The 15,595-nt window shown below is 41.8% G+C and overlaps 1 protein-coding gene across 2 annotated transcripts in view; it reads left to right on the forward strand.

The window, feature by feature from the left end:
- Nucleotides 1-5,326: 5,326 nt before the first annotated feature.
- USP3 (ubiquitin specific peptidase 3) overlaps nt 5,327-15,595 on the forward strand; it is a 144,989-nt gene continuing 134,720 nt past the window's right edge. For both annotated transcript variants that reach the window (XM_077128161.1, XM_077128160.1), the window contains exon 1: nt 5,327-5,528. In XM_077128161.1, coding sequence (XP_076984276.1) covers nt 5,438-5,528 — 91 coding nt within the window. In that variant the 5' untranslated portion in view covers nt 5,327-5,437. The remainder of the gene's footprint in view (nt 5,529-15,595) is intronic.

The following is a 15,595-nucleotide window of genomic DNA, read 5'->3' on the forward strand; positions in this document are numbered from 1 at the left end:
GAGGATCGACATTTCTTTCTGGACCCAACCTACTATATTTCCCTCATTTCTACCATGTGTTGACAAACAAAACTAGGCATTGAAGTATTTTTGTCATGAACAGCTGCCCACAGTGCCAGCCAAAGCTGATTCGTGTGATTTCATCTCAGACGCCACTGACTAAAACATGACCACGCCTAACTACAAGGGAAGCAGAGAAGTTTCTAGCTGTGAGCCCAAGAAAAAAGGAAACCTATTTGAAGCGAATAGTTAGCAATCTCTGCCACAGGATACAAGGCTGGTCTTGTCTCAGGCTTTGTCACTGGTGGCCATGAACGAGTCACAGGATCACTGGATGGCCAGTCTGGAAAGGCCTTTGGTGACCAGTTAGTCTAATTCCCTAATTTCACAGATAAGAAGACAGGCCCGGAGAAAAATGTGACTTGTTTACTGCCAAAGAGTTGTTTGGTGTCAGAAACAACTGCCAGTGCTTTATCTGCAATGTGGGTCTCTAAAAGAGAAAAATATCTTATCTGTTCCATAAAAATACCGTAAAATTCACAGTTCAATAGTAAAGATGAAGGTGCTAAAAGCATTAATACAAATTATAATAATTATTATATTTATGATATAATAATTATTAAAATGGCATTAATATAAATAATTCTTTAGTTACTCAGAAAAGTCTTCCATGTTCTGTGGTACCAGTGTTTCCATTATTAGGAACTTCAGTTACCCTCATATTATATTGCAAAATCATTCAAATGACCAGGTACATGAGGGATGAAACTCTACCTCCCTTGATAAGAGAGCGACTACCAGTTGTGTAACCTTGTGCAATTACTTAACCTTCTCTGAGCTTTAGTTCTCTCATCAGTAAAATGGAGATGATAATACCTACCTCCCAGGTTTGTTTGAGGAATTAAAGAAGAAATGAAAACCACTTGACATAGTATCTGACACTCAAATGGGACCCAATAAATGTAAGTTTCTATTCTTAAGTATTTGAGGTCCTTGCTCTGAAAACCCAGCAGACCATTACACATAATTATTGACATAATCAGTCTCAAAAGGGGCACTTCCCAACAACATTTAACCAATAAATATATTTTTAAATGATTTGCTATTGCTGAATAAAGTGCTGAAGAACCATGGATGCAAAGAAGAGTATCTGCACCCAAGAGAGACTTACATGGAAACAAACGATGACAATACCACGTGACAAGCTGCAGGGACATAATGTGTGTGGGGGTGGGGGCGGGGGCGGCTTAGAAGCCTGCTTGGGTGAGTGGTAATGGGGAAGGAGTAGGAGTTGGTCAGGTAGAGCAGAAAGAGGTGTGGGAGGACACAGAGGTGTGAAGAGGCACCTTTTTAAAATGAGAGAACTATTTTAGGTACTGCTGGAACACTTTTTAAAAAGCTTCAGTAACAGAGAGGATAGGTGAGTGTGATGGCTCTCATGTGCCAGGCAATGGCTTTCCATTTTATCCTGCCAGGGATGGAGTCCCTGAAAGTTTTTGGACAGGGAGATTCTGTGAAGAGGTGAACGGAAAAAAGTGGGGACAGTGACTCAGCTGACATTCCTGCTTGAGGAAACGAGGGCTGGCCGGCTGAAGCTTGCACTCACCCTCTCTTTACTTATTTACTAATTCAACAAATAGTTATTGAGGGCCTGACATGTACCAGGCTATATTCCAGAAGCTGGAAATAAGGCAATGAAAAGGACTGGAAAAGTCGTTGTTCTCATGGAGGTGACTACAAAGAACAATAAAACAGGCAAGGAAAAAAATCTGATTAAGTGCTACTAGGAAAAGTTAAACGAGGTGATAGAAAAGTCCTTGAGCCGCTGCTGCCCGCGCCTCCACCTCGCCCCCGCCCCCTTCAACCTCCTTTCCGAAGACTTACCAAACCTCCTCTTGATCTAATTTTTGTTTCCCAAAAAGGCTTTGCTTAGAGAACGTTTACAGTAAGTAAATAAATAAACAAGCTCTCTGGGTGTTTCCAATGAGTCTTGCCCGAGTTGGGGGTACCCAAAGCTAGCTTTCCCCAGAGTCTGGTCAGTCTTCCTTTAGGACCACAGATCCCGCCAGAAGTCTCAGGCTGCAGGAAGGTCGCAGCAACCTTGAGACACCTTTCCTGATAATGGTCCCCATGGCAACCTATTTATATATCCTTTAGAAGGCAACCATTTGAGAACATGGTTGCAATTGCGCATGGCTCCCCTCCGAAAAGTGCAAACTTCTGAAACACCCCCGCCTCTTCTGGCAGGTTTCACACCCGTCGAGCCCCGGTTTCCCCGCCCTGGGCGCACGGCCCCGGGAGGGCTGAGCCGGGGAAGCCCGCGGCGGTGCGCTCCTTGGCGCGGGGCTGGAGGCCGCTCCCGACCGCCAGGGTTCGCTGGTACGTCGGAGCTCCTAGGTGCCAAAGGGCCGAGGGCCAAGAACAAAACAGCGAGCGTTGTGTTAAATAAGTGCAGCCGAAGAAGCGAGGGACTGAAAAAGCAGATTCCCAGCGTGCCCTGTGGTCTGCCCCGTTTGACGTATTTACTCACTACGTTGTGTTTTTGCTTTTTGTTTTCCGCCAACTTTTTTTCCCCCTCCTATGAAAACTTTCAAAGACACAGGAAAATTCGTTGTGTTTTAAAGGAAACTAGCGAAAGCCCCTGCAGGGCTTCTCTGATTTTGCCCAACTTCTCTGGACTGCCGGGTAGTCCAGAGTTTGCCGTCTCACGGACTATCCCGATTGGGGCACCTGCTCTGAGGCGAGGGGGTTTCATTCTAGTTTGGGGAGAGAAGGCGCTAATAAACATTTTAGAAAAACAAAACACAACAGTTCACGCCTTACCATTGGCTTTCACATTCTTGAGCCCGTTAAAAACATAATCTCCTAGCTGAAAGAAAATTTAGAGATCATCTGCCGGGGGTGGGGGTAGGGAAGGTGGTGCAAACGCCCGGCATCTACTAGGCCACTTCCTGAGCTCCTGCCCTTGGTGGACAATGCTTCATTGGTCACTCACTCACTCATTAATTCACCACACAGTTATTTATTGGACACCCCCTATGTTCTATAACTTTTTTTTGGAATACAGAAGGAAATCAGACATGCTTGTTTGCGAGGGAGAACAGACACTAAACAAATAGTAGTATGAAGAGTGTTTTCAAAAAGGCAGGGTGTGAGGGCAGACAAGGACATCATAGATGGGGAGGTAAAATGGGGGTGCAGCTGGGTCAGGAACAGTCTCTCTGAGTACAGCTATTTTGTTTTGTTTTGTTTTTTTAGTTCTAGAGGATAGGAAAACTGAGTCTCTGAGAGGGTGAAATAAAAACCATTACATATCATTATGAAACGCTACGTGAGTCAGGGCATGCCTCATGGCTAAATGAGGGTTTATGGACACTAAATGGGGGTAGATGTCCAGAGGAAAGTGGAGGAGGTCAGGCTGGAGCTAGGCCTTGAAACAAGAATGGGCTGATAGGAGAAGAGGAGAGAAAGAGCTTGAGCAAAGGTCAGATTTTATTCTGTTTAAACCTCTCTTCCTAGGGAATTATTCCCTCATCCTCTGCCATTCAAAAAGTCAAAGCTATAATTTACAGGCCACCTACTTCTGGGGAGCAATTGACCTGAGTTCTCACATCTTCCTTCCCAGGCAAAGCATGATTTTTTCCTGTTTTGCAAGTGAAGAAAAAGTCTTGGGAAGACTAAAGACATTTGCTAACGTTAGCTATCTAGTAGGCAGCAGAAATAGGATTTGAACCCGTTTGCCGGGCTTCCAAGGCAGGTGCTCTTTTGACAACTCCTTACTGTCATAAAATTCTAGGACTCAGGCTTGTCGTTAAGGCAATCAAATAAAACTTGGAAAGCGACAGAAGCGCTTTGAAAGAGGAATGTGAAACACTAAAAGGGGAAAGGGTTGGCAGTATAGTCCCAGATGGGTGGACATCATTAGGCAGCGGAGCGCACGGAAGAAATCAAGTCACGCATGGGGGTTGGGGGATGGGAGTGTAGGGATGGGGCGTCTCTGGCTCCACGACTGCACTGGAGGGAGGTGCCCTGCTCTAACCACTATCCGGCCCGGCCCGGTTAATCATTTCCTGACCTTTCTTCCTCCTCTCGCCTTGCCCGCAGGATTGCCACAACAATCCCCACCCCTGTCTGCCAGCCTCCCGGACTCGCTGCTCCTTCGCCGGATTTTACAAAGAGCAGCAATTTTGAGGCAATATTTATAATAGCCCCGGACGCCTTGAAGATGGTGCCCCAGAGTTCGCTGGCTGGTTCTGGTTGAACGCCGGCCCAAGCAGCCCCTTGAGGCATGCCCCCGCCCCTTCCTCCTTTCACAGAGAAGTCAGACAGCTGGGGATCCGATCTTGCCAGTGATTACACAAGTTACAGACTCGGTAAAAGTTAGCAGCTAGGAAGGTGTTGTGACGCTTAACTGGGATGTGGTATGTAAAATGCCTATCTGGTAGATAGCAGAAGGTGTTTAAGAAACGTTAGATCCCTCCTGCTTTTGTCCCCTCTCACGGGAGTCTAGCGCTCAACAAACCCAGGTTTTAAACTTCCAACAAATTCGGGATGTGCTGTGGGTAGCGCAGATGGCGAGTCACAGAGCCAAGGTTTGAGCCCAGGTTCTCGGGCATCGCTCAGGCACAGCCACTCAGGCTCCAGGTGACTGCCCAAGGCCACGTGCTCAGAACCTAGAACGGGGTCAGTATCGCACCTGCCGCAGGAAGCAGAACACTAAATCAGGATTGCTCTGGAGCCTATGCAGCCCGCTGGGCCACCGTAGGGCCAGGCGCTTAACTTCTCTGATCCCGTTTCTTCGCGTGTAAAAATAGGGGTTAAAGTGCTTGTCTGCCCGAGGGACTTATATTCTTCTTTACACTTTTCTGTGCGACCAGTTTCTACAACGAAGCCGCGGTGCCGTCAGACCACCACACACCACGCAAGATCAGGTTTTTCTGCCTGGAAGCGTTCTCCCGGTAGCGGTAAACGCAGCCGACTGGCTCGGCGCCCCGTCCATCCCCGGGCCAGGGGTAGCCGCAGCCGCCTGGGGCCGCGGAGTTGGGAAAGTCACTTCCGAGCGCGACCGAACTCGGCGGTCTGCCAGCGCGCTGGGGGACCACACTCAGCTGGAGCGGATGGGGGCGGGGCCTTCCTAGGGGCGGGGCCTGACAGGGGCGGGGCCGACCTGGGAAGGAGGAAGCCCCCAGCCTAGAGGTGGCAGTAGAACCCGGATCTCGGAGTTTCACATTTTCCGGAGCGGGGCTCCGGGAGGCGGCAGGCGAGAAAACCCGGCGCCCGGAAGACCTTGCTTTCTTTGACGCAAGGGCTCGGGACGCAGCCGCCGTCGGCCGAGAGCCCGGCGAGGAGCTAACGCAGACTGAACCTCGAGAGTCCCTCAGCCCCCCCTTCGCCGGGTCCCGGAGCCTCGGCCCTCCCCGCCGCACACCTCGTGGCCATGGAGTGTCCGCACCTCAGCTCCAGCGTCTGCATCACTCCGGACTCAGCCAAGTTCCCCAACGGCTCCCCTTCGTCCTGGTGCTGCAGCGGTGAGTGCGGTCCCCGGCCGGCGGGGCCGCGCACCCGAGGCCCCGGCTCCACCGGGCCTGCCGTCTAGGCACCGCAGGCGGGCGGCGCGCGGACTTGGGGAGGGGTGAGGGCGAGCCGGGCGCGGGGAGCTGGGGAGGGGGAGCACTGTGAGGCGGGCGGGAGCGGCGGCGGCCGCGGCTCCTTTGTTTCCCGCGGCCCGACGGCCCGGCCGGCAAGCAGAGGCCCGCGAAGGACCGCGAGGAGTGGGAGCCTGTGGGGTCGTGGAGTGCGTGGGGCAACCGCGGACTGGGGACACTGGCCCGCGGCTCGCGCCCCCGTGCCCCGCCCTGCCGGGGGCTGTCCTCTCCAGGTCTCGGGGTCGGGGTCTGTGGGGGCGGGTGTCCGGCGCTGGCACGGCAGCCGCACGTGTGGCGGGGGCTCGCGCTGCGTCCCTTCCGCGGACCTGGCAGGAAAAGGGCCTCTCTCCTGGCGCAGCTTTGTCTGGGCTGCGTTGGTTGCTGCCTGCCTCGGCCGGGCTTCCTTTCCCTTCCCCACAGGCTGGAGCAGTCCGCGGGGCGCTCGGAAGCTCCCGCGAACGAGGTCGGAGTCTTTGAACAGCCAGGGCATATGAAGTTTGAAAACAAGCTGTTGGCTAAAAAACACTGAGGACAGCCAACAGCTGCTTTGGAGGGGTAGCTCGAGTTTGCCTTTGAGATCGTTTGGGTTGTCTGAAATTGCTTTGGGGATTCCCGAGTTCTTGGGCTGGAGAACAGTTGTTAGATTTATGTAATGCTGGTGCGTAGCTTGGGCATTTTAACTCCTTCTGCCGGTCCCCTTGGAAGCCCTAGTTCCTCTCATTGTCTGCTCTAGCGACTTCTTAGGTTCGCACCACCGGCCACACTGCTTTGATTACTTCCTGGTAGGGCCCTGGTGCTGCCGCTAGAGTCTTTGTTTATTAGCTTTGAGATGATCAATGGTAGCTTGAGTTGTAATGTAAAATTTGAATTGTGCATTTCAAAAATCTTAAGTTCATTTGAAGAAATCGAGAAGAGCAGCAGTGAAACGATTTAAATGTGTGACATTTCTCATTGTGGACTGGAGCTGGAGAGATAGATTAGAAGTTACCTTAACACTTTTGACAGGTTGCTTGACTTCTTAAATGATGATTGTGTCCTTGGAGAACACATAGATAGCGGCACAAAGGAAAAGGTATTCTAGGATAAGAAATAGAAATAACTGCAGTTTCCTGGAGCCCTCAGAGGTTTGGTGCTTTCACTTGCCCTTGTGAAGTCATATCTTTTTCTGCAAAGAGCTTTAAAGATTAACTGGTTAATTGGTTTTGCCGTGCAGTATTGCGATTATTTTGTGAGGGCACAGAAACTTGTATAAATTAGTTTTTATCTATAAGTGTAGCTTCAACAGTGAGTGGTTGGTATGGAACAACAAATAAAGTGTTAACAAATTGTTTTACAAATTGTTTGGTGGTGCATTAGGTTTGACTAGCTGTAGCTGTGGTGGTATACGTTTGCCTTCCCCCCCCTCCAAAAAAAAAAGATTTGAAGAAAAAAGAAAGACTCAAGTGAACACGAAGAAAATCACACCTTATGAGGAATGTTGATCTGCCGTAATTTACAGGAACAACCCCCACCCCCAAGTAAAATCGCATCACACTTAAAAATGGCTTCACTGGGCACATGCATCTAAAAAGGGAAACAAATGATGCAAGTCATGTAGTTTGCTTGACTGCAGGAAAGATGTATGTGGAAAGTTGAGCATCTCTTGAGGAATTTATGTAAATAAAAATGGAGCATAACTTAGAGACCTGTGTTGATAGCAAGAAGAGACTGGTATATTTAACCCTAAGGGAGAAATGATTTCTGTCCAAGGGGTGGAATGGCATCTTTGCATCTTGCAACAAGGTTTGCCTCTGACGTTGCTTTGCAAGAGTGGTTCTAGTCATTTGCTTGGATTTGTGGAACCAATAAAGCTAGTTTCACAACTCTGTGGGTTTTTTTTCTTCTGTTCACACTCTATGGGGCTCCCATTTTAACCGGTTGGCATACATTTGTTGATATAATCTATGTTATTGTATTGAGCTTGATCTTTTTCTTGCCTGCTTGTTTTTTTTTCAGTGATCAAATGATTAGTAAATCTGTGAGTGCTTAACTAACTCATTTTCTTGGGGTGTTATATATTCTGGTATTTATTCTCCAACATTCTTGAATTTCGTTATTATTATTATTTTGGTAGGGGACCAAAAGGGTAGCCAGTGTTTTGTATAATGCTGTGACTGGGTATTGAATCTAATTATGTTCTTATTAAGGAGGAGAAAATCCTTATTTTGGCACTGAGACAGTAAAACTAATGCCCTCCCCTTGTTTTCTTTGGGAGCTTGCATTTACACCACAGGGAGACAGGCTTAAGGCAGCTGAGCAAATTGCAAAAGAGCAACATCCTGGGCTCTACTAGCTAGCAATACATTCTTGGACAAGTTCTGATTCATTTGCGTATGAGTTTCATTATATTATCTGTTAGAAAAGGCTAATTAACATTTACTTCATAGGTTACTGTTAGGATGAACAGAACATTTTTATCAGGAGGACTCTAAAGCCTCTTAATTGGGCCTAGGACAGATTCACTTTATGCTGAATTATGCTTTACAGGGTGGTATATTACTCAACAAGATTAGGGGGTGTAAGAAGTAATTATATCTCAGAATTAACTTGAGCGTTTTATCTATGGAAGGCACTGTATATTAGGTTTTATAATTGTGTACTACGGCAGTTTTCAAACTGTCGTCAGTACTCCTTTACACCCTTGAAAATTAAGAACCCTGTGAGCCTTAGTTTGTGTGGCTTATATCTGTTGATATTTGCTGTATTAAAAATTAAAAGAGATTTAAATATATATATCTATTAACTTTTTTACAAATAGCAACAATGGGTCTTTACTGGTTAACATAAATAAGTTTATATGAAATAACTATATTTTCCCAAACAAGATTTAGTGAGAAGAGTGACATTATTTTACAATTTTGCAACTCTTTTTGTTGTCTATCTTTGTAGAAGACAACTAAATTTGACATATCTGCTTCTGTGTTCAGTCTGTTGAGATCTCTCTCTCATGTAACCTCTAGAAAACTTCTGTTTGTCTGTGAGAGAATGATTCTCCCAATAACAGTGACATCTCGGTATTATTTGTGAAAATATGTTGGCTTCACAGACCCGCTGAAAGGTCTTTGAAACTCTCAGGGCTCCAGGGCCCCAGTTTCAGAACCCACTGGTATAAAAACATAGTAACAGTTAAAGGATGTGTGCTCTATCAAAATAGCTTTTAAAAATTAGAGAACTCCTCAAGGGTTTAAGGCTAGCAACAATTATGTCTTTGTGGAGACTTGCAGACATTTTTTTGAAACGTACTAACTGGGAAGTAGATGGTGAAGTCCAATAATCTCTTACTTTCAAGAAAGTTACAATCAAAAATCTAGTTGGGGAGAGACAGGAAGCTAAGTGGTTAGAAGATAAATCTATGTTATGGTTTAAGGTAAATGTTGAGAATAGCAATCTCCTAATAAGGTACAAGCTGAAATATATTTAATCTTTGCCAAAGGCATTCTTGTTTTAAATGAAAAAGTTTGAGATAAAAACAAGGATGTTCTCTCAAGTTTTGTCTTAGGTACATATTCAGGCTTGGGCATACCTGATTTTTGTGGGTGAGAGAGTTGAACCAGTGGCAAAATACAGTGGAGAAAAACACAAATTGTTTAAGAAGGTCGCCTGAACACACGGACTTAATAACAAAGAAAAGACCTGATGTTTTCATGCCAAGCATTTGGATCAGGGGTTTGGGGTATGTGGGCAGTTAAACTGGAGATATTTTAATAGCATAGGAATGAGAATTTTTCCCTGATTAACTTTTCAAAGAGTTGAGAAAAGTTCTTTAAGTTTTCACTACACATCTACCTTCATGTTACTCTACCCATGAAAAGTAAATGTTGAACAAGTAAATGTTCTACAAATTTTTGTGAATATTGGATATAAACCCTCTTTTTAAAGATCAATTCAATAGAGTGAGGTTCTGGTTATTAGTTCTTTGTTAGTGGTAACAAATTTGCAATGGTCTGTGATAAACTTGAGAAATCATCTTGATGGAATGATTGTTTATTTTGTATTGTGTTTCACTCCTAGCCTACTTCTAGAGAAGATTCTTGTTTGCCTGGGAGGCTACATTTTCTAGATAGGACCAGTGATTTGTTCATCATTAGGTCAGATGCATTTAGTACTTTTTACTAACACTGTGAAGTTTTTTTTAAGTGTCACGCACTTAATAGGGCATTCTGTAAATATTTGTTTAATTCCATTTAGATTCTGGCCAGAGTGGTTATTAACTTTATGTTATGAAATAAATGCAGAGTAAGTGTGCTTCCCCTCCAAATGCTTTCATCAGCCTTCACTTCCAGTATTTTTTGTGGTAAAGTAAACTTTGGCTGGATTATAAGCAAATGACCCTCTGCATGTTACCACAATGAATTAGTATTCTTTTGACCTTCACTGTTTATAGATGGGCAGGTGGACTTTATAAAATGTGGATGGGGCCATTAAAAATGATGGGCAGTCGATAATTTTTTCATATTAATTCTGAAGATTAATATTTGAATTTGATATGCCTTTTCTGAATAATTTAAGCTTTTTTGTTAAATTTGTGAGCTTAAGTAAAATATAATCATCTTTTTAGTCTTTCTGGCAGTAATTCCTTTCCTCCTCCCCCACATCCTTAAAGTAGTCTCATGCTGTTTCTTTCCAGAGTCTCCAAATAATTGGTAATGGATTTTAAGGCCTGGGATTTAGTATGTACTCCATGTGTTGTTTGAAGAGGCTGCTGTCCAGGGATTCAACCAAACATTTGCTCTTGTAAGGAAGTTGTGACACGTTGATCAGAAATTATTTTCCAAATAGTATACCTAGTAATATACAAAGAACATCCTTCCTGACCTAAGCAGAAGGGGTGGGCTTTGGAAGGAGAGTTTGAACTCTCTGATTCAGTTTCTCATTCTTGATTTATCTTCAAAATAATTCTTTCTCATCATTCTTTGCTTTTACAGCATTAGCCTTAGGCTCTTGCAACAACCTATATTTTCCTTGTGGAAATTTATGTAATTTCATTCTCTCCTGGAATATGATAGATTAATTTTGGATCTTTCAAAGTAGATTCAGAAATACCTATGTTTTTATACTGTTTGTAGCTCAGTAAGCAGACTAGTGAGAAATTTAATTGGTAGCTCCGTGAATAATTTAAATTCCTGTTTTAAAATTTGAGTCCCTCTTCCATCAGGGAATAATTTATATGTACTTTCCCCCTTTACCTCCTTTGTTTGTTTCTTTTTGAGTTTAACCTCCCCCACCCCTTTTTTGAGCTTGTTTTATGTAATTTTCATTGTTTTTTTAAAATGATCTCCTTTGATTAAGCTGCAGTTTAGGACCTAGATTTCAAATAGTTCAAATAGTATGTGTTCAGAACAGACGTTTGAAGTGGAAAATATAACGTATTTTGATGGTTCATGTTTATTCATACCCACTTTAGACATGAGAGCAACTGCATTCTAGGGGTTTTAATAGAAGCTTTCCTGGACAGATGGCTCAGAAGGAAGTACTTTGATAGGTTCTCAGCAGGGGCTAGTACTTTTTGGAGGGTGTATTTGTGGTGATGCTTACCTTGATTGACAGTTTAGAATGCTGAGAATAGCATTAACAACAGTAACAGCTTGTTCACCTTATCTAGAATTGTTTCGTGCCAAGATCCCTTAAGATGCCCTGAGGTTTGTTTGTAATAGTCAGTTTTGAGAATGTAGGTAAGAGTAGGTATCTTTCAGACTGAAAAGAAATTTACCTAAAAATTATTCGTTGCAGATCTTGAAATCTTCTTGGGTTGTTGAATGAATTTTGGCTTGGAGACTCGTAAATACGGATCATCTTTTAACTGCGGTTCATCTGCAGATGTTAGTATTTATAGTAATTCCAGAAGTTTTCTCATTTATTAGTTTTATTGAGTAGGAGAAGAATTGAGAACAACATAACCTAACTTCAAAGCAGTTTGCTAACGTTTAATCCTAATTTAATTATAAGCCATCCTTGTAGTTTTTCCTGTTTTACAGATTGTGAAACTGAGAAAAAGACTAAGGGAGTTGTTTAAGTTGCTGCTGGTATTATATTAGAGATAACCCAAAGTTTAAACTTAAATGCTATTTAATTTGAATACTATACTTTTAGCGTACCTTTTAAAAAAGTAGGGTCTTTGTTTTATCATCCAGTAACTTAATGCTTGATAATTTAACGGATTTAAAGTGAACAGAAACATACTTGAAATAAGTATTTTGAAGACTTTTGACATGAAAATAAGTTTTAAATTTTATATTTTGAAAATTATCCATTTTAAAATTCTGTGTTTGGTTGCCAACTCTCCCTGCTCACCCCCAAACCCCCCCTTTTTTTTCACTTTATTTTTGGAGGAGATTCTTCTTGGAGGTGGTTTGTTGTGGGGTGGGGGAGGGATAGAATTCTTAAGGTAAGAATATTGTTTTGCCTCTGATGGCTTGGAGGTTATATGAATCTTTGCTTTAAGGCAACATACTTTTTAATTTCATTTAGTTATATTTAAAATTTTTTCCAGTTGTGTTTCCTATAAAAGTTCGTTATAGTCTTGGAACTGAGTACCTATAACAGGTTTCCCCATTAAGCAGTGTATCTTAAGCATATCTTAAAAAGGTACACTCAGGAGTTCATATATGTGTGCTGTTTATATATATGTAAAATCCTGAAGTGTATAGGAAGGCTATTTCACATTTTGAAAACTATTGTTGAAATTAAACATGGACATTGAAAAGTGAAGTTTGCAGTGGTCTTAAGTATTTGTATTAGCCAAATGCTACACAGTTAATACATAGTAGCCCCTTTGAGGAGGGAATTGTTTATTTTTAAGATGTACTGGCTTGTATCTTTTAAAAGATATTATAACCAATTGGATTTTATCTGGAGACTTTGGCTCTGTTTTAGGATTGCATAGCTCTATCAGTGCACTGTTTTCCTTCTTGAGTAGACATTCTGTCCTGATATTTTTTGTCTGTTCTAGCTGGGTTTAAGACAGCCCTGTAGAAATCTGCTTGCCTGTGTTTCCTTGACTGCCCTGAAGAATTTTTATTTTATGAACTGTTATTGTACTAGCAGTTAACTGTCATATCACTACAGATTTATTTATTTTAAATGATTATAACATAGTAAACTTGTTTTGGTTTCTTTAAATTTTTGTCCTTACTGCTTATGCTCAGGTTTTCTTTTTTGAATAATAGATGACTATCCCCACCTTTACTTTGAACATTTGTTGCGCAGTTTTGGGATGATAATATTTTGATCAAAATTTTTGAAGGTCATGCTGGATTCCTAGGAAACATAAATTTCTGTGATGGGAGGTTGCACTGGAATAATCGACAGATGATATGTTAGAGAGATGTTATAATATTAAACATTCTGAAGTAAGAACTTCTGTGTAATTTGGTGATGGACTGACACGTATGTTATTGATTGATTCTAATTTTTAATTTTAGTTTTATGCAGTAAATTGTCCTTTGACTTAATTGAAATTAACTGTTTTTTTCCTGTCTGAATTATCTTGAATGTCAATAGTGAGATAATTTATCATTGGAGAAATCACTCTGCAACAATTAGAGGGCTCAGGCTTTACCTTATGTATATAAGGGAGCTGCCACAGCTCAACATTCATGCAATGAGAATTTAATTCTGAAAGCTTAACTCCGATCATTTACATTTTAGTCATTTTGCCATATTGTTTGTTTATAGTCTATTTTTTATTGTGAAAAATAACATGTACAAAAGAGCAATAAATTTCGAAGGACAGCACAACAATTAGTTATATAACAGATTTTAGAGTTTGGTATGGGTTACAGTTCCACAATTTTAGGTTTTTAATTTTAGCTGCTCCAAGACATTGGAGACTAAAAGAAGTATCAATATAATGACTTAGCAGTCATACTCATTTGTTAAATCCTGTCTTTTCTATCATAATGCCATCTTCTCCTTTGATCTTTCTCTCAGTCTTTAAGGGGTATTGGGGCTATGCCCTTTCTAACTTATTTATGTTGGAAAAGGCTGTTGATAATATGGGATGGGGGATGAAGCTAGTTGATGTTCTGGAGAGGCTGACCCCTGTGGGTTTCAGAACTTATCTGGCCTATGAACCCATCTGGAGGTTGTAAGTTTCTGGGAAGTAATCATAGTGCATGGAACCCTTTAGAGCCTTAGATAAAGCCCTGTGTGCTTTCTAGGGCAGGCAGGATGGTTTTGGTTGGAGTTTGGTAAACCATGTTACATAGCAGTATCTATCTGAAGCTAGTGTAAAAGTAGCCTCCAGAATAACCTCTGGACTCTGTTTGAACTCTCTCAGCCACTGATACCTTATTTGTTGCAATACTTTCCCCCCTTTTGGTCAGAAAGGCATTGCTGATCCCATGGCAACAAGGCCAGACCCATTCCTGGGAGTCATATCCCAAGTTGCCAGGGAGACTTTCAACCCTGGACATCATGTCCCATGTAGACTGGAGGGTAATGATTTTATTTGCAGAGTTGGGCTCAGAGAGAGAGAGAGAGAGGCCACATCTGAGCAACAAAAGAGGTTCTCTGGAAGTAACTTTTAGGTATAACTGTAGGTAGATTAGTTTCTCTGCTATATAAATAAGCTTCATGAGAGCAAGCCTCAAGATCAAGGGCTTGGCCTGTTGTCTTGGAAGTCCCTAGTGTTTAAGACAATATCAGGGGTTTCCTTGGTGGTAAAGTTTAATAGTTCCATATTTTTTTCTCCCATCCCTGAAGGGACTTTGCCAGTGCTTTTTAATTATCTGCTCAACATACTCTGGGATGTATCCTGGCATTACAGTAAGCTATACAGAATTACAAGCCCTCGTTCCCATTCTGGACTCCATGTGTTTGGGTTGTTTAAATGCTCTACCCAGTCAGGCTGAGTTAGGTTATGTGCTACAGAAAACTTAGGTTTTGGACAAAATAAACCTCTCTTTCTTTGGTCTCAAAGAGTAGGTGAAGTTCTAAAATACAGTGTCTTCCTTACCCCCGTATTCTGATTTAACCTAGTCCCGACCTGATCAGCTCCATTCTTATCTCTAATTGAAGCCTGATCTCTTCTTCAGTTTCTTTAACAGTTGTTGTTTGTGGCAATGCTGACTTTCAGACCTGCAGAACTCCTACTCTGAGTCATAGTGTCACAAAAACTATTTGCTCTTTTGTTTCTGTTTATAGTCTTTTTAAAGCATCATTTAAAAAAATATATTTTAAGGCATTTGTTGGACTTCTGTTTTTTGTTTTGTTTTGCATTGAATAATTTGTAGAGATTTTATTAAAAATGTGTGTCAAATTTGGAAACCTTTCCTGTTGGTTGTAAAAAAACATTATATTTCTTGGTTTGTATTATATAATAAGAATAAACTATTTTTTAAAAAACAACTACGTTTAGAGTTTACACTTGCCTATTTTCTGTACTGTGAGTGTCTAGCCCTTTAAGCAGAGTGTATGTCCCGTTTATATCTTTTCTTTTCCACTTCTTCATAAATAGTTCCATGGATTATAAAAGAATAAAGAATTTTCTACTATACCAGTAAATACTACAAGTATGGTAATTTACCGCACTTTTTTCTTTAGTGCTAACTTTTATTATATAATCACAAAAAACTAGGAAGAGACTTATATTACATGCATATTAAATGTGTTATTCTCTGAGTAAAGTCTTTTATAAGTTTTTAAGTCTCATAAATATTTTATTTATTTAGGGAAGGGAAGCCTCCCTCTGTTTGTGTATATAAAATCTTTTCTTATATTGCATTCATTTGCTATTGTTTTGAAACAATAATTGCATGGTATTTACATTTATGACTTGAGATTCATATCTTTTGAAGATGCCACTACTGTTTAATTATGAATTTGCTTATTTAGGTTGTTGGCAAAAGCATGAAATTGCATCAGATTTTGTTAAGTTGAATACATGGAAATACTAGATGTCACAGTTTTTC

This window comes from Tamandua tetradactyla, chromosome 14, assembly GCF_023851605.1.
Source record: "Tamandua tetradactyla isolate mTamTet1 chromosome 14, mTamTet1.pri, whole genome shotgun sequence".
In the NCBI taxonomy this organism is placed as follows: Eukaryota; Metazoa; Chordata; class Mammalia; order Pilosa; family Myrmecophagidae; genus Tamandua; species Tamandua tetradactyla.